This window comes from Sinohyriopsis cumingii, chromosome 16 (assembly GCF_028554795.1).
Source record: "Sinohyriopsis cumingii isolate HCF-2022 chromosome 16, ASM2855479v2, whole genome shotgun sequence".
NCBI classification, from domain to species: Eukaryota; Metazoa; Mollusca; class Bivalvia; order Unionida; family Unionidae; genus Sinohyriopsis; species Sinohyriopsis cumingii.
This window is the reverse complement of record NC_142976.1, coordinates 62,102,435-62,122,191: the sequence shown is the minus strand read 5'-3', so window position 1 is coordinate 62,122,191 and position 19,757 is coordinate 62,102,435. Positions and strand designations below refer to the sequence as shown.

General features: G+C 34.8%; 1 protein-coding gene across 2 annotated transcripts in view; it reads left to right on the top strand.

Annotated features, from left to right (window-relative positions):
• LOC149780552 (protein FAN-like) overlaps nucleotides 1-19,757 on the top strand; it is a 104,284-nt gene that overhangs the window by 37,581 nt on the left and 46,946 nt on the right. For both annotated transcript variants that reach the window (XM_089937585.1, XM_089937584.1), the window contains exons 12-19: nucleotides 1,598-1,677; nucleotides 2,435-2,525; nucleotides 6,387-6,450; nucleotides 11,013-11,115; nucleotides 14,262-14,331; nucleotides 16,524-16,655; nucleotides 17,981-18,023; nucleotides 18,658-18,854. In XM_089937585.1, coding sequence (XP_089793711.1) covers nucleotides 1,598-1,677; nucleotides 2,435-2,525; nucleotides 6,387-6,450; nucleotides 11,013-11,115; nucleotides 14,262-14,331; nucleotides 16,524-16,655; nucleotides 17,981-18,023; nucleotides 18,658-18,854 — 780 coding nt within the window. The remainder of the gene's footprint in view (nucleotides 1-1,597; nucleotides 1,678-2,434; nucleotides 2,526-6,386; nucleotides 6,451-11,012; nucleotides 11,116-14,261; nucleotides 14,332-16,523; nucleotides 16,656-17,980; nucleotides 18,024-18,657; nucleotides 18,855-19,757) is intronic.

The following is a 19,757-nucleotide window of genomic DNA, read 5'->3' as shown; positions in this document are numbered from 1 at the left end:
GCAGACATTGTAGTGATATGACTGAAAAATTGTTAATGCTATGTTAAAAATCCAAATCACATGCACACCTAAATTTAAGTATATGAAATGTGCGGAATTTTGTGCCATTTAAGAAGGTGAAAAATAATTAAAATCCATAAAATATATAGAAGGTTACAATGTTATTAAATTTACTTGCATAGAAATTGGAGAGCAAGCATAACAGATCCTTAATGAAAAGTTGACAAAGCTTTTCATTTTCGTTAGTATTTTTATTCCATAACAAATTCTAATTAAAGAAAACCCATTTTGTTGGGTTTATTTTGGTCCATTTCTAGCAATGCAATAAAATTGTTTAATATTATGCACACATCCAATATCATCATATGGGCAGACTCTATATTTTCATTAGGATCAGCATCCACATGACACTGCCATCACTTGTCGCTTCATTGTTACAGACATACTGATCCGTGCACATTAAAGCTCATTTATGTAATGAAATTTTCAAATAACCAGTTACCATCAGCTTAACCGCTCCAGTGGCCTAGTGGTTAGAGCGTCTGTCTCGGATGCAGGAGGTCATGGGTTCGATACTCAGCCAAGTCATACTAAAGACTTATAAAAATGGTACTAACAGCTACCTCACTTGGCACTGAGCATTAAGAGGTTAGTGTTAGGACTGGTCAGCCTGGTGTCAGGATAATGTGACTGGGTGGGACATCATGTCTGCGGCATGATGCCCCAGTAGTACTAGACATCACTTTAAACTGCCACACTGCAGACATCGTAGCGATATGACTAAAAAATTGTTAAAGCTATGTTAAAAATCCAAATCACACACACACACACACCATCAGCTCCATTAATTTTGAAGAAAAAAGATAACAATCCCTGCTCCCTAGAATGCCAATTGCCAAAACTGTCTTTAGTTTTAACTAATTGTGCATGCACGTCACTGCCATCACTTCCTCATCAGCACTAATTACCACTTTGATCTCTGTATGTTAAAAGTAAACTTTTAAATCAAATTATTTTTAATGGTGTTTGGTCTTTTTTAAACTCTTGCTTGCAAGTATTTATAGTATTCATGTATCATTAGCACATGTTATTTAGTTAATATTTAAATTCAGTTTTGGGTTTTAATAATTTTATTTACAGAATTTGATATTTTTCCTTATTAGTAATGTATGACATAAAATATTCATCCCTTAAAATGTAGATATTTCCTCCTATTGGTTATCATTTATAATCATTCTGTTGCCCAGGTAACATTAATAATAGAAAGGGTGAAAATAATGATTTTCCATAAAATGTCAAATTGATAAATTATAAAATCAGTCAAATAAATTGTACTCGTTCATATAATACTTCATGTTATCATTTTTGGTTTGGTTTTGTTTTACATCAGAAGAGCTAAAGTAAAACAAAATGTTGGTTAGGGTCAACCAGTAATGGTAAAATATTTACAGTTCACATCATTATATATATATATATATATGTGTGTGTGTGTGTGTGTGTGTGTGTGTGTGATATTTGAAACGCATAGTTGGTGAAGAAAAATGATTTCACATTGCAGATTTTGGTATTTCAAATAATTTACAATTGAATTTTGCAGATTTAAACAACCCAGACACATTCCGTGATCTTAGTAAGCCAATTGGAGCCCTCAATGAAGAGAGGTTAGAAAGAATGAAGGTATGTGCTTCTGTTGTGTAAATATATGGATGTGTCATCTGACTAAATCTGACTAAATCAGATGTGTAACTAGGAGACAGCTGTAGTTGGGAAAATAACTTTACGAACGTACACAGAATGTGATGCTTAATGCTGACTTGTTGAATTTGAACCATATATGCTAATATATGTCACTGTCCAACTGCAAAAAAAATTGACCCAGATCTGCCATTGTATAATAATGCACAGGCAGATCAGGGTCTGTGTTTGTTTGTTCTCCTGATTAGTCCTAACATACGGCATAGATCCAGATCTGCAGGTGCATTATGTGATAGCAATTGGAGTTGACATGTATGTGAATATGTACAGTACATATTTGAGCTATTAACCTGTTCAAATTACCGTAAACATATTCGTGAAACCTTAGTTATTGAGTAATAAGTTGGCAAATTCAGTCTTGTGTGTCTTGTGGCAGGTTTTTCACTTCTTCCATAGATAAATGCTCCAACATTTCCCAGGACCACATGTTCAAATATCTTTAGCAGATTTTGTCAGTCTACAACTGCATCATCATCATTGTTATCATTAATATTATTGTTACTGTCATCATCGTCATCCATATACTTCATCTAAAATGATACCAGTAACATTGAACAATTGTAGCTGTGTAGTTTGTAAAGAAAGGCATCAGATAGAAAGATTGTTATAATTATTACTACTACTTCTACTAGTATTATTACTATTATTATTATTATTATTATTGTTATTACTATTTCAGGAGAGATGTGAGGAGATGCCTGAGCCCAAGTTTCTGTATGGGTCTCATTACTCCACACCTGGATTTGTTCTTTTTTACCTTGCCAGGAAAGGTAAACTTTATTATGTCCCCTCTGTGGTCAGATAAGGTGACTTTTTGTTTTGTAGGTGTCAGCAATATGTCCATATATCAACAGATCTTCTGTGTGTCAGTTCTGAATCTGTTTTAGCATGATAGTTTAGTTAGATCAGTGACATTTTACACACTTATCAGGGTCACAGCTGGATGACCTGATTAAATCGTTAGGCTATTACAGCTATTTTTTCATTTTTCCTCACCATTTTTTTTTTCCAGTTTTAAAAAAAAGAAAAACTTTAATCATTGTTGAGTGAAACCACTTATGGAGACATGTGAGATCTTAGTAGCTATATTTATTTCACATGAAGAATAGATTTTCAATTGATTAGAAAAGTTTTTTCACAACTTTTAGTATGACTGTGCAAAGAACGCTTGAGGTAGACAACTGAAATTTAATGGACACGTTTGGATTCTTATGGGGCTGACCTGTTTAAAGCAAGTTTCAAATTTAGGACTTGGACTCATTAAAAGGAAAATAAGTATGTTAAAATGATTTGGCAAAATCCACTCAAGGAAAGAAATTACTTTTGGGAATAATCGTTTCTGTGCATATGTAGATAACCTGAATCGCTTTTCATGTTGTTATAGCAATTTGTCATGGTTTGGATACTTTTTTAAAAATTTGTTGGATTAAGATCTAGTTTGCAGATACAAATCTAGTTTCTGTATTAAACATTTTATTTGCACAAACTTGAAAAGCTCAAAAGAATTAAGTTTGTTTTAAGTGCAGTGGCTCCTAGGGTGGTTTAAAAAGCTAGGGACCACTGTTGTTACAAAATTTAAAAAAATAAGAATCTTACTTTACACTTAGAACTTTATCTTATGAATGATTTTGTTATTCTGATGGTGGCATCAGCAATGTTAGGGTATTCTTTTCAAGCTTTTTTTAAGTTTTATGTCTTCTACAACAGTTGCTATAATTAGCTAAAACTTTGGTAATTTATTACAATGTGTCTGAAGTTCATATCATGAAATGCCAGGATTCCAGGTGTCTTGTCTGCTTCAATAAGGCTGTCCACAAGTGAGATTCTAGGTGTCTTGTCTGCTTCAATAAGGCTGTCCACAAGTGAGATTCCAGGTGTCTTGTCTTCTTCAATAAGGCTGTCGAGTGAGATTCTAGGTGTTTTGTTTGCTTCAGTAAGGCTGTCCACAAGTGAGATTTTAGGTGTCTTTTCTGCTTCCATAAGGCTGTCCACAAGTGAGATTCTAGGTGTCTTGTCTACTTCAATAAGGCTGTCCGTAAGTGAGATTCTAGGTGTCTTGTCTGCTTCAGTAAGGCTGTCGAGTGAGATTCTAGGTGTCTTGTCTGCTTCAGTAAAGCTGTCATGTGAGATTCTAGTGTGTGTTTGTCTGTGTGATTTGGAGTTTTAATGTAGCTTTAAGAATTTTTCAGTCATATCGCTACAGTGTCTGCAGTGTGGCAGTTTAAAGTGATGCCTAGCACTGGGGTATCATGTCACAGACATGCATCATGATGACCCACCCAGTCACATTATCCTGACACCAGGCCAACTAGTCCTAACACTAACCTCTTAATGCTGAGCGCCTAGTGAGGCAGCTGTTAGTAACATTTTTGTAAATCTTTGATATGACTTGGCCAGGGATTGAACCCATGACCTCCCGCATCCGAAGTGGATGCTGTAAAAACTAAGCCACCGGAGTGGTCGGGATTCTAGGTGTCTTGTCTGCTTCAGTAAGGCTGTCGAGTGAGATTCTATGTGTCTTGTCTGCTTCAATAAGGCTGTCCACAAGTGAAATTCTAGGTGTCTTGTCTGCTTCAATAAGGCTGTCCACAAGTGAGATTCTAGGTGTCTTGTCTGCTTCAATAAGGCTGTTGGGTGAGATTCTAGATGTCTTGTCTGCTTCAGTAAGGCAGTCGAGTGAGATTCTAGGTGTCTTGCCTGCTTAATAAGGCTGTCCACAAGTGATATTCTAGGTGTCTTGCCTGCATCATCTAACATTGCTCACAAATGCGTTTCAGCGTATCATGATTTTGTGATCTTAGCTGTTTTCAGGTGAGATTCTAGATGTCACAAAATTTTTCAAAGGTTGTTCAGATGCAAGTGTCTGCATCTAAGACTGTTCACTTACAGGTGTCTGTCTGCATCATCTAAAGCTTTTCACAGGCAGGTGTTTGCATCCTCTAGTGGGGGCCCCAAGTGGCCGAGTGGTCTAAAGCGCTCTTCGTTACGGATCACTGCCATCTCACCTCTGTCTGCGGCGGTTCGAGTCTAGGATTCAGCCAATGTGGGTATGTGAGAAAGCTTGCCAGTAGCTTCTTGAGGGTCGGTGGTTCTTTCCGGGGTTTTCCCGGGTTCTTCCTCTACCATTAATACTGGCCACCATGTATAGCCAATAATATACTGAAAAATGGTGTTAAACCCCACAACAACAACAACAACAAAAAAGCATCCTCTAGTAAAGGCAGGCAGGTGTCTGTTTTATTTAAGGCTGATTGCAAGCAGGTGTCTGCATTATTGAAGGCTGCTCACCAGAAAGATGCTGCATTCTGCAGTGCATATGTTCCGTGTTGTGTCAGAGTGTCTTTTTGCATACTTAGTATATGTTTGGGATTTATTTATTGTTTGTGACAGAAAATACTTGCAGTTGGTGCAACAATTAATTCTTATTCATTTTTCATTAATTTAATCAATATTGTTGAGTGGTCTAAAGTCCTGAGCAGAAACTAGCATTTCCCATTAGTCTTAACTTAGTGTACCTTGTTTCAATAATCAGTATTCTTTCGAACTCTCCATAGTATTTCAGACTTGTAATCTTGGTTACATTTTGTGCCAAATGATCAGGCTTGAGGCAGTAAAGTACTGTGTAAAGTGTCAACTTTTTGGCATCAAGGTAGGCTCATTCAAAGAGGGAACAGCAGTTTGAAGTGTATCGAATGCAACTTTGACCAGTTATTCAAAAATTCTTGGGCGTGTTGATCATGAATGGGATATTAGTGATATTTCAGTGACTTCAATTTGATTTGAAGTAGAAGGAAATACTTTATCATAGAATTGTCACTAGATGGCCCAAGTTTTGAAAGATTATCAGGCACTTGAACAACTCACAGGCAGAGCTAGGCTGCTTGAAACAAACCTGGATGTAACACTTTGTAATTAATTTTGTAATCTTAATGTTTGAACAACTGATTCATAATCTTAAAGACTGATCCAGTGGCCTAGTGGTTAGATCTTCTGCCTCGGATACGTGAGGTCATGGGTTCGATCCCCGGTCGAGTCATACCAAAGACTTTTAAAAATGGTACTAGCAGCTGCCATACTTGGCACACAGCTTTAAGAGGTTAGTGTTAGGACTGGTCGGCCTGGTGTCAGAATAATGAGATTGGGTGGAACATCATTCTACATGTCTGTAGCATGATGCCCCAGTGCTAGGCATGACTATAAACTGCCACACTGCAGACGTTATAGTGGTATGACTGAATTTTTTTTAAGGCTACATTAAAAATCCAAATCACACGCATGCACACACACAAACACACATACACACACTTTAGATATTTGTTCCATCTGTTTTGTTGATGGAGATGGTTAAGTAAATAATTTAATATAGTTCTGACATTATGATTTCAGCTTCCATATAATCTTGTAATTTATCTCCAATTTTAATTTCAGAGATTAAAAAACATTTTTCATGTGCAGAGTATTATTCAGATCATTTCTTGCAGATGTGTGCTACATGCATGAAGTTAGTGAATTTAATAATTATCTGAAATTCCAAAATATTTACAGGGTAACATGACAATAGTTTTATTAAGAAAATCTGAAATGTACCTAAGTATCTGATGATGTAAAATGGCAATTTAAATTTGTTTCAGCTCCTGAATATGTGTTGTGTCTACAGAATGGCAAGTTTGATCAGCCAGACAGAATGTTTAACAGGTATGATGTATTTTTGCATCAGAAATGTATTTGTATTTAACATTTGCTGTTTTGTTTTTCTATTACAAAGCAGGTAATTATAACTTATTGCAAATCCTCATGGAACATTACAGTGTGAAAAATACAAAAGGGATGGATAAAGTGCAGTCATTCCAGGTTCCATGTGACCCCCTGGTATTTGATGTTGTCATTGTTGTTTTGGGTTTTGACACCATCTCTCAGTGTTTGATAGGCATTACCTGTTGGTCAGGATAACTGAAAGAGGAAGAATCTGAAACCCCCCAGTAAAAACCACTTTCCCACAGGAAGCTACTGGCAAGCTTTCTCACATACCCACATTGGTTGCGTCTCTAACCCATGAAGACAGGTGAGATGGCAGTGATTGGTAAAGATGAGCAATTTAGACGTGAAGTATGTATAAATTCATATCCAGCTATCAGGACTCTCAATTATCCTTAACTGTTCTCCTGTCCTTCAGTAATTCCTGATAATTTATATTTTGCTGTATGTATTATAAAACAGATCACACTGTTGTATCAGATATATCAACATCAGTAGTTATGCAGCACATTTTGCAATCTGAGTTAGTGTAATTAGAATAATGATCGTAATATTAAATTCAGGAAGACTCCATGTGATTCTAACGAACATTTATTTTTAAAAAATGATTTTTTTTCTTTGAAATAACTATGTAAAAGAATCTTACCCAGCAACAGTAATTATGCCAATCTGTTTTTAAAAATGAATTTTTAATGCACAACAAACTGACTTAATGCATGAAAAGATATAACACCATATTGACGGGCATATCTAAAAGATATAACACCATATTGAGAGGCATATCTAAAAGATATAACACCATATTGACAGGCATATCTAAAAGACAACACCATATTGACAGGCATATCTAAAAAACATAACACAATATTGACAGGCATATCTAAAAGACATAACACCATATTGACAGGCATATCTAGTCAACTCATAATACTTGCACACCCTTTGAAGTCCACCCATGCAGTTTCATCCATGGAAGAGCATTCATAACCACTCAAATGGTCATTTACAGATTTGGTGTTCCAAGAGCTTCATTCAAGGGGAGATCACTCTTTTTCAGCTTTTATCTTGGCAAGCAGACAACTTTTAGCACTTTTGTTACTAAAACAAATCAAAAGACATGATGAATGTCTTTTTAGTTCAGATGGATTTTCTGAGTTAGTAGATGTATTCCTAATGTGTATTTTGATGAAGTATTGTCAAAAACATACATTTTACTCTGGCAACTGGTCTATTTGAAGTAAGTATTCAAAAACAAGCATTTCCTTAAAAAAATTCCTTACAAAAGTAAACTTCACATTTAAGTTAACATTATATTAATAAGTTCATGGGGTTCATATAGCTGAAGAGGGAAAGGAAAAGAAGCAGAACAAAAGTAACCAATAAACTTGGATCCTGTGAGTTTTGCATGTATAGCTGAAAAGCAACAGATTTGGATCTTACTGCAATGTCCATTGTCATAATAGCGAGGAAGTGACTTATATTTTCCATAGCATGTTTATATTTGTAGCAGAATGTGTACTGTGTGATGAATTGTAACATAACAGGATGTATACCATATGATGAATTGTTACATAATAGAATGTGTATTCAGTGCTTCCGCAATGCAGCTTGACTTGAGACTGTATATACATGCATGAAATTCAACCAGTGTACATGCGGTTTGATAGTACATTCAGACAGTGTTACAATCATGTTACATTCCGACATTGTTATAATTGTGTTACATTCAGGCAATTTAACATATATTGGCATGTATGTATTACTTACTGAAGCAAAATGATACATTTGGTAAATGTCAGTACATAAAACACTGATTTTAATAAGCAAAAATGGCTCAAAGTGATGGTAATGTGTGGTAGTAAAAAAAAGGCCATGAAAACCATCACTCTCTGCCTGCCTGTCAGTCTCTGAATAAAGATACAAAACTTTTAGGATAAAGTTGGTGTTATTAATTTTCAGAGTAAATTGTTTTATATACATGTATTTAATTTGTATTACATGCTTGACCTATGTCCGTGATTGAGAGAAAAGTTTTGGCCTATCTGACTATTGTCATGTAATGTCTACCTGATCTTTGTCATGGTTGTAAGTGGCAAACAAGATGTTTACTAAAATTTAAGTTCAAGAGCTGACCTTGTTTATGAATTAGTGAAAATTTTCCATTAGAAATCGTTAGTTGTCCAGAACATTGTTGCATCATAGTTTTAGCTCACTTAGCTGTTAGGACATGTGCGTTTATAAGGTGGCCCTGTGTCTCTCATACATTGTCTATGATTCATGTTACATCCATTTATCAACAGTTGCACGTTAACACTCTGCAGTCCAATTTTTGATCTGATTTCAATCAAACTTAGAATATAGGTTTATATTGTTTTTCCGAATCTTGGACGAGTTTGATAATGAGCAACATCCATGTACATTAATGAAGTGATCTTGCACACAATTGGCCATCTCTTTGTGACCAGTCTGGAGGCCATAATTTTTTTAATTCCAAGTTTGATCAGACTTGGAATATATGCTTATATAATCAAGGGCTTTAATGATTTCAGTAATGAGTGAGATCCACACATATTATTGAGGTTATTTTTACAGTTTGTTGTCATTCAGAGGCCATATTTCTGATCTGATTTTGATCAGATTTGGAATATGGGCTCATATCATTAAATCTTGAATGTGTTGGATAGTGAACAAGATCCATGCATTCTACAGAGGTGATCATGCATATAATTGGATAAGCACATTACCCACCTTGAAGCCATATTATTGATCAAACTTGCAATGGGGTTTATATCATCGAGATCTTGCATGGATTCAGTAATGAGTGACATGCATGCTTATGATTTAGTTGTTCTTTCATCAGATTTGCTGTACTTGTTACCTCTCAGGTGGCCATATTTCTGATCAGATTTTGATAAAACTTTAAATAAATCTTATATTTTCAAGATCTTGTATAGATTTGATAATGAGTGAAGTGCCTGGGTGTTAACGAGTTGGTCTTGAATCAGATTGACATGGCTTGTTACTTCTCTGGGGATCATATTTCTTATCAGAATTTGATCCGACTTTGAGTATATGCTTATATCAAGATCTTCAATGGTGTTGAATGATGAATGTAATGCGTCATACTAATGAATGATCTTGCATCAGATTAGTTGAGCTTAATGCGTTGGAGACATAATACAAACTAGATTTTGATCAACTTCGGAATTTATGCTTATATCATCAGAATCTTGTACAGGTTTAAAAATGAGTGAAATGCGTGTATATTAATAAACTGATCTTGCATCTGATTGGCTGAGTTTGTTTCCATTCTAGAAGCCATATTTCTGATACCGTTTTGATCCTGCTTGAAATCTTGGCTCATATAATCAATATCTTGGATAGGTTTGATAATGAGTGAGATCCACATATCTTGCATTTGATTAGCAGAGCTTGTAAATACCCTGGAAATTGTATTTATTATCTAGCTTTTATCATACGTGGAATAAATGCTTTTGTCATCAAGCTCTTGGACTGGTACACTCATGAGCAAGATTGCATCTTGATCTTGCATCTGATTGACTAGTCTTCTTGCCACTCTTGACACCATATTTTTTTATCTGCAGGATTTATTATTTTGGATAACTTTGATTGTAAGCAAAGGACTGCATATTAATTGTGCCTTCATCTTTAAATTTAAAACAAATTTGGATATAGTAAAATAGGTCAAATCAACATGATACAGTGTTTAAGAGATAGTTTGCAAGATGATTTTAACACGACTACACAATCCTGTTTGGGGCCCTGAATGGCCGAGTGGTCTAAAGTGCTCTGTTACAGATCACTGCCATCTCACCTGTCTGTGGCGGTTCGAGTCTTGGATTCAGCCAATGTGGGTATGTGAGAAAGCTTGCCAGTAGCTTCTCGTGGGTCGGTGGTTCTTTCCAGGGTTTTCCCGGGTTCTTCCTCCACCATTAATACTGGCCGCCATGTATAGCCTATCGTGTGCTGAATATGGCGTTAAACCCCACAACAACAACAACAACAATCCTGTTTAATGAAATGGTTAACTTTTAAGTTATGTAAGACAGATGAGTGGTATATGGCCTACTTAGGGCCTCTTGTTTCATTTTCTCCAGTTTTGGCATTATAAAATAGAGGAAGGAGAAATTCTGAAAAGTAAAGTTTCAAGATGTCAGTAGGTCTTTCTTGCAATAGCATGGTTGTGAGTTCGAACCCTGGCAAAGTACTACCAAATCCAAATCACACACACACTCTTGCAGTGGAATTCTTGGTGGTGGTGGCATCAGCGTTAAGATTAGAAGTTGGAGGGGTTTGAAAGGCATATAACTTGAACTTTGGCACAACATTACTGCATACCAGAAATGTTAATATTCCTGTCTTGTCTGATGGGAATTGTTATATTTTAACTCTAAGAAAACGTTATGCACAATCCTTTGTATAATAGGCTTGTACAGTCAGTTACTTGGATATGTACCTTATTGTTTTGCATTGTCTTTCAGCATTCGAGAGACATGGGAAAACTGCCTTACAGGTGCTGCAGACTTCAAGGAACTAATTCCTGAATTTTATCTTGGGCCTGCAGACTTCCTAGTGAATTCAGGGGTAATGCCATCCTAATCGACAGTGAATTCTAACATTAACATATCATGTGAAAGTATGAAAATATTTCTGAAAGTAAAAGACGAAATAAAGTCATGGAAGACTGAATTTATCACATCATGGAGTACAGAGAAAAGCCAAAAAATGTGGAAACTTTCATTTTCACCAGTTTTGTTTGGATTAACAAAGATTTAATATCAACAAGTCAGTAGTAAAGAAGAAAAAAATTAAATAGATCTCTTTAAAAAGAATGTTCTTGAATGTTGACACATCTTGGACTTTTTCCATAAGTCATTACAAAAATGTTTTTAGAGTTGAAATACAATTGGATGTTTCAGATACAAAACCTTGTTCTCATTTGACCATATAATAATGAAATTCCATCAAAATACATTTACGTAATGACAATGTGTCTAATTATATATTTCACATGTAAAATATGAAATAATAGAACCTAATACATATACATATACTATTGCTTTAAGAAAAGACATAATTGTGGTATCTTGCAATAATAATTTTTGAAACCTTTGATGATAGCTGAACATAATCTATATGAATATTTCTTCCTTGACTTGTACATAAAGTAGGAGATATTTTGTATTGTTACTTGACATGCACAAATTGTTTCTATCATTGCTTGCTTCATCATTTTTCATTAACTTGGTTAACACTCGAGTAGACTGTGAAATCATTTTTTGTGTGATTCAGTTTACATGGATTTCCCAACAATATTTTTGTCATGACTCATATTTATGGATTGGACAATGGATCCTGATGTTTTCATAAAAGGATCATTGTTCATTGCTTAACTTTTGGGAGGGGGTATAACTTTTAATAATGCCAATATTTACTCAAATTTAATTTTTTTAAAAATTGAAGTTAAAATGTATTTTCCAGTATCGGTCAGATTTAGATGGGCTTTATTCCTCATGATATTCAAATTGGTTCTTGTCAGTTCAACACCAGTTAGTGATGAAATTACCAGGTACTAAAGTGATAAGTACCTTAATGACCTGGAAACAATTCTTGACATGTTCTAACCTTATTAGATGGAAATTTACCTGGTAGTTAAATATTTTAACCCAGATTTCCTGGCCAGCTGATTCAGTATTTGACTCAGATAACTGTGTGTCTGTCTGGTGAACAATTTCAGGTATACTTGAGTGTCATCTATTTTTTTTCTCTGTTAGATGTGTTAATTGATAGCTGTTTAATCCAAACTCAGTGACACTAATTTATTTTGCATGTTCTTTGATTACCTTACAATTTATTTCTTAATTGCCACTTCCTTGCAGTAATATATATATATATATATATATATATATATATGTATATATATATATATATATATATATATATATATATATATATATATATATATATATATATATATATATATTTTAGGTTATTTGTTACCTTTATGCATATAATAAGTGATTTCTGTTTGATCTCATTATATATGTTAACATTTTTTTAACCCTTACCTTTTGTTACACCCCATATAACAATATTGCCACTATTGTGGTGAGGTGCAGTAAAATGCTACACACTTATTCATTCATGCACACACACACACACACACACATGCCATTCATCTGAAATCTTAGAATGCATTTTTTGAAAGGACAGTAGATCTGGCTCTCCCCTGTTATAGCATGGTAGTTTGGGTCCATCAAGGCTGGCATTAAAATGTACTGTATCGTGTGAAAGCATGGTAGTTGGTGTCCTTGACTGCTAGCCTTGTTATGTTCTGAACCCTGTTATAGCACTGTAGTTGGTGTCCATCACTGCTGGCCATATGTTCTGAACCCTGTTAATGCATGGTACTTGGTGTCCCTATCTGCTGGCCATACTGACCCCTGTTGTAGTATGGTAGTTGGTGTGCCTGTCTGCTGGCCATATGGGGGCGCTCACCAGTTAATATGTACTTTTGAGAGAGTGACGTACGTAAGGTGAAGTAGTTCACATTTAAAACATGCACAGTGGAGAGAATGTTGGCATACCTCTATGCTACATTAATGTAATGTGGATGATATTTCTTTGGATATTGTACTTTTGGAAATTTTACATGATTTAAGCACACTGCTAACGAAAATGACTGCTCCCTTGTGCTAAAAAATCAGCCTGAATTAGTCCAAAGTACACTATACATAGCAGCTATTAAAAATAGGGAAAATGAATTTTGACAGACTAGACAATACCAGCTTCTGAAAGTGCAATGAATGAATTACCAAATATATAAAATGTAAAAAAGTTATCGGCTCTTTTTTATACAATTTACCTCTGAAGTTCAGGAAGTGAAAATGACCAAGTAGAGCTAGCACTTTTTTGAAAGGTGCACATCTGAAGTAAGGTCAAGCTGTATACTCTATAACTCATAGTACACCCATCAATCATACACCAAAATAAAGGGAATTAAAGGTTCTTTGAATTATACCTAAGATATACAAGGTCTTTTTTAAATAGCCAGTATAACCAGTGAGGAAAGTCGGGGAAATTCTTTTTCTTTAAAATCCTAACCCTATGCAAAATATGAAACTGTAGAGTGCCACCTATAGTGTTCTGGACACGGTTATAGCTTGGCAGTTGGTGTCCATCACTGCTGGCCATATGTTCTGAACCCTGTTATAGCATGGTAGTTGGTGTCCTTGACTGCTAGCCTTGTTATGTTCTTAACCCTGTTATAGCACTGTAGTAGGTGTCCATCACTGCTGGCCATATGTTCTGAACCCTGTTATAGCATGGTACTTGGTGTCCCTGTCTGCTGGCCATACTGACCCCTGTTATAGCATGGTAGTTGGTGTCCCTGTCTGCTAGCTATATTATGTTCTGGACCCTGTTATATATAGCATGGTAGTTGGTGTCCTTGACTGCAGGCCATATTATGTTCTGGACCCTGTTATATAGTATGGTAGTTGGTGTCCATCACTGCAGGTTGTATTATGTACTGATCCCTGTTATAATATGGTAGTTGCCATAGCAGTACCATGTTTTATATCCAGATTCATGTTATAATGGAGTTATACCAAGGGAAAGCTATATGCAGTTTTCAAATAATGGTTTTGAGCACAATTAAACAGAACTTTTTTTACTTTATCTGTTAATCAGCTCATATTTTACAACTCATTGCTTTTTGTTTTTTACAGATTTCCAACTTTGGCATTAGGCAAGATGGCCGTCCTGTGGGTGATGTGGAGCTGCCTCCATGGGCTTCAGGTATTATTCTGTTCACGTGTCAGCTGTATATTATGTTAGTCCTCTTATATCTGCTTATCACCATCATTTGCTGCAAATTTTCTTCATGTGAAAACAAAATTATCATCTATTCCTGGACAGGTATTATGTATTGTAACATTGATGTTGAACAAGTATGTCATATCCAGAGTCTCATCTAGGAGCACGATCATAAAAATCCCATCCCCCAACTTCAGATTTACTGTGAAATTATCATTTTTATGGAAGCAAAGTCAAGCTAAAAATAATTGTGCACATTTTTTCTGATTATTTTGTTTTGAATTTCAGTTTCTAATGGACATATACTTGTACATGAAAAACATTGATTCATGATATTGACAAATGATGCTGAAGAGGGCATACTATTAAACTTTATGCTCATAATTTGTTCGTTACAAAAACCCTTTAAAATCAAATTTATCTGAGTGTTTTTTACTTGAAGGGTTCTCAGTTTTCAAATTCTTTTTACAGCTTAGTTGTGGTCATGAGGGTTTCAGTTGAGAACATTACAGTACACCAACGTTCATGATATTTCAGCATTATTCCAAATTTAGCTCTTTTTGACCTAATGATTAATTATGACACCCATTTTCCTTTATATGATGATTGATGAGGCTAGAAACAAAATTTGGTAAGCTTAAAGATCAGTGTATGATTAGAAGTGGACTTTTCAAGAACTGAGGATTTATCTAGTGATCTTTGTCTCCATGTAAACACTGAAAATGAGGTTTGACAAAGTTGTGGTCATCACAAAGTTCAAGAGTGTAATTTTCTCACCAATCCCAAATTGCCAGTTGATTTTGGTCTTTCCACAAAAAAACGAGTGAACTACTCTTATTTTGTAGAATACACTACGTTTGAGACTAGCAAATGAGACCAATTTATATGTACAGTTAAAACAACAAGCTAACATCACTGACAAGCATTGGTCTCCTGTCACACCTAACAGAATTAATGTTTTCTTGATGGATATCTTACCGTGTCACTCCAAATAGGATTAAGCTAAGTATCATGATGGGTGTCTTACCATTTTACACTAAATAGAATTGATTTCAGTATCATGATGGGTGTCGTACGATGTCACTCTAACTAGAATTGATTCAAGTATCATGATGGGTGTCTTACCATTTTACACTAAATAGAATTGATTTCAGTGTCATGATGGGTGTTGTACCATGTTACTCTAACTATGATTCATTTAAATATCATGATGGATGTCATGCCATGTCACTCTTACTATGATTGATTCAAGTATCATGATGGGTGCCGTACCATGTCAGTCTAACTATGATTCATTTAAATATTATGATGGGTTTCATACCATGTCACTCTAACTAGGATTAGTTTAAGTATCATGATGGGCATTGTACCATGTCACTCTAACTAGAATTACTAATTCTCAGATGAATTTTTAGGGTCATGGGATTTATGAACACATGACAAAGAACCGGTGTGAAAAAATTCACTCAGCACTTTCAAGTTGCTATCAATGAACAAGCCTCACATATGCAAGAGAATGAACCTAATTGTCTTTTTTTTGGTTGATCTTGACAATGTCATGATTTGGAATGAAAAAGCAGGCTCTGGTTTTGACAATGGTGTGATTAGAAATGACAAAACACACTTTGATCTTGACATTGTCATTATTTGTAATGACAAAACATGCTGTAATCTTGACAATGTCATGATTTATGACAAAATGTGCTTTATTCCTGACAATTTTATGATTTGTAATGACAAAGCAAACATTGATCTTGACAATGCCATGATTTGCAATGACAGAAAACACTTTTGATCTTGACAATGCCATGAATTGTAATGACAAAGCAAGCTTTGATTTTGACAGTGCAGTTATTTCTAATGACAAAACATGCTTTTATCTTGAATAAGAGGTTATAAAATCATTTGTATTTTTTCCCCAATACTTGTTGAGAAACTAAAATGTACCTATTTTACCAGAAGCATTGGTATTCCCACTATAGATAAAAACCTACTCAACATAAATAGGATACCATCGACAACTGCATGGCAAGCTGAAAGGATCAAAGCCAGGCCTTAAATGATGCAGACAAGTGGTTTAACCACAGAACAATAGAACAGAAGTTAACAAAAACACGGTTAAATAAGGCTTTTATACTGGACATTGTTTAAGAGAAGTGCTACACCTTTTTCAGGCCCCTCTGACTATGTAGCCAAAATGAGTGAAGCTTTAGAGAGTGATTATGTGTCTCGGCAGATACACAACTGGATTGACCTGATTTTCGGATACAAACAGAAGGGTCCTGCTGCTATGGAAGCAAACAATGGTATTTAGAAGCACTAATTTCTGTACATTTAGACATGTAAAATCATCTTTTGAAATAATTAGCTGTGTCAGCTGCATTTGGTTTTGAAAACAAAAAATGTAAAAGGCATATTGACGTTGTTTAATCTGCTAATTGTCATCATTCATTTATTTATCCATCAGTCAAGCTGATTGATTTTTTAAATATGGACAAATTTCCTTTATTCCCCAACCTCGTCCACCAGTCTGTCATATAGGAGGATATAATGTACTTGGGTGTTTATTTTACAGATTTGTTATGAAAAGAGAGAAGTATAATATATTTGCTACAAAAATTTAGAAATTATTGTGACTTAATTACGATGTGAACACTGACATGCACATGAAATAATGTCAGCATCAGTAATATTGGGGAACAAATTCATTGGACAATATTGTGAAATTATTGAAGTAAAGTTGAACATTTTTGGTAAGTTTATTAGTTTTTTCAAATTTTGGTTTATTTTACGATCATAAATTGCACCAGGAGCAGTTTTTTATGAGTGTAAAATGCGTTTTTGGACCCCCAGATCGTCGGCACTGCCAATCGAGGACCCCCAAACCCCCTTGAAATTTTTTTACAGCTTTTGTTACCAAAATCATGTTTGTAGTTTGTAAAATATACTGAATCAGTATGGAATTTTATTTTATGATATAAGGTACTTTTAGAAAGATTACAGTCATAGTGTCATCATTGCCAGAAATGCAGTTGTAACTTTTCAGCTATAGGTAGAAAACTTTCAGAAATAATAATTTTTTTTCAAAAATCTGATACATTAAGTATAGATTTGATGGAAAATCTTGTGTGTATGTGTGTGTGTCGTGGATTTTTAACGTAGCTTTAACAATTTTTCAGTCATATCTAACAGCGTCTGCAGTGTGGCAGTTTATAGTGATGTCTAGGACTGAGGCATCATGCTGTAGACATGTAGCATGATGTCCCACCCAGTCACATTATCCTGACACCAGCCTGACCAGTCCTAACACTAACCTCTTAATGCTTAGTACCATTTTTATAACTCTTTGGTATGATTTGGCTGGAGTTTGAACCTGCGACTTTTTACATCAGTGGCAGATGCTCTAACCACTTAGGCCACTGGAGCAGTCAGGAAAAATCTTGATTTTGATTTTAAAATGTATTATAAAAGAAAATTGTGCAAACAATTTGATGCTAAATTATTTAGTCAGCCATATCTCATTCATTTTTCTCTTAAAAATCTTTGGAGGTAATATTTGTATAAAACTGATGTACCAATATTAACACATTCTTGCATTTAATGAACTTACCAAATAACTTTTTATTTACAGTGTTTTACTATTTGACATATGAAGGAGCTGTTGACCTTGACAGGTATAATCATTTGCCACATTACGCAGTGTCAGATCAGCATCTGTGTTTGCATTAGGACTTATAAGTGAATTTATATGTTGCTTTAATGCAGTTCACTTGTTGAATTTATAGTTTTCCAACATTACCAGATACTTCAGAAATATCAAAGTTATTTGCAGCAGATCCTAACGACACTTTGATAATTAGTAAGTTTGTAATTCTGTGTAAAAATGACACATAAGTTTATATTAGTAATTAATTGCTGAATCAATGAATAAATGAAAAATTAAATTTTGACTTAATTGAGTATAAATAGAATCTTGTGAATTATCAGTTTTTATATGGTACAAATGTTCATGTTTTTCAATAAAACAAGAATTCAAAGACCCTATAAATAACAAATATAGTGTAGAAACAATAGAACCCTTTCAGAATCCACAAATTTTAAGGTATCTGAGAAAATGCTTTGTTTTGAAAAAATTACTTAAGTTGATACCCATTAAAAAGTGAATTCTCAGATGTAATTGGCTGAAATTTCAAGCTGAATTTAAAAGTCACCAGATTGAGAGTTGCTGGCAAGGAAAAGATACATTTGAGAAAAAAGATAAGCTTGCAAAATATCTGGTTTCATTGTTGTTATTTTTATCTTTTAAAGTATCATTGATCGAAATGAAAGGGCCTGTCTAGAGGTACAAATCATGGAATTTGGGCAGATTCCAAAGCAACTGTTCACTAAGCCTCATCCACATCGCTACGGAAATCGGGGTATTCCAAGGTCACTCTCTAGCACAAGTGATTCAGGTGTGACCCATGACAGTGAAAAACTTCACCAAAAGAGCACAGATGTTTTTGGTGGGTTAGATCTGAGTTTTATTTTTTTTAATAAATGGAAGGCCTCATTTTGATGGATTAACCTTGCCCACCCCAACGTTTGTTAATTTGTTAGGTTCAGATTGGTTTAAAGAGGAAATAAATGCATAGCTCATATTGAATAAGTAATTAATGCTCTGTTTTATCAAGAAGTTCTGAAAATTCAAGTTCTTTGTGAGCATGTTTCCTGTGTACACTGGAGTCGTGTGTTAGATATCTTTTTATCTAAATGTTTGTCAGTGACCTAACCAAAATAGAAATGTATGGACAAGAATGATAGGAGTTAATTACCCCACCCCCCACCCCATATTATCTTTCCAAGAGACTAGAATGCTGTGAATCAGTTTAGATTTGTGGTAGGCTCAAAATACATATTCATGGGTTCTTAATTTTGTCTTTAGGTTCAAATACATATTTGTGTGTTCTTAACTTATCTCGGGGTTTAGAATACATAAGCGTGTTTTGTGTTAAATTCAAAACGTATATTCATGGGTACTTAAGTTTTTGGATTTGTCATTTGAAAATAAAACCAACATAAAATATTAAGTGACAATGTATTTATCTCAATAAAAGGTGAAAGGTGATAGGGACATTTCCATGTGTTTTCAAGCAAACAGACTTGGTGCCTACTGCAGTAATTGGGTTTTATCGGTAAATTTTAAAGTGAAGCAATTCCTCATAAATGCTTAGCATAAATGCATGGATTCTTAATCAGAGAAAACGCTGACATCCTTTGTGCATGCATGTTACAAGCAAAGAAGTTTAAATCTACTGCTGTAATTAGATCTTTCATGGGGGGCCCTGATTGGCCAAGTGGTCTAAAGCGCTCTCCATTACAGATCACTGCCATCTCACCTCTGTCTGTGTGGGTTCGAGTCTCGGATT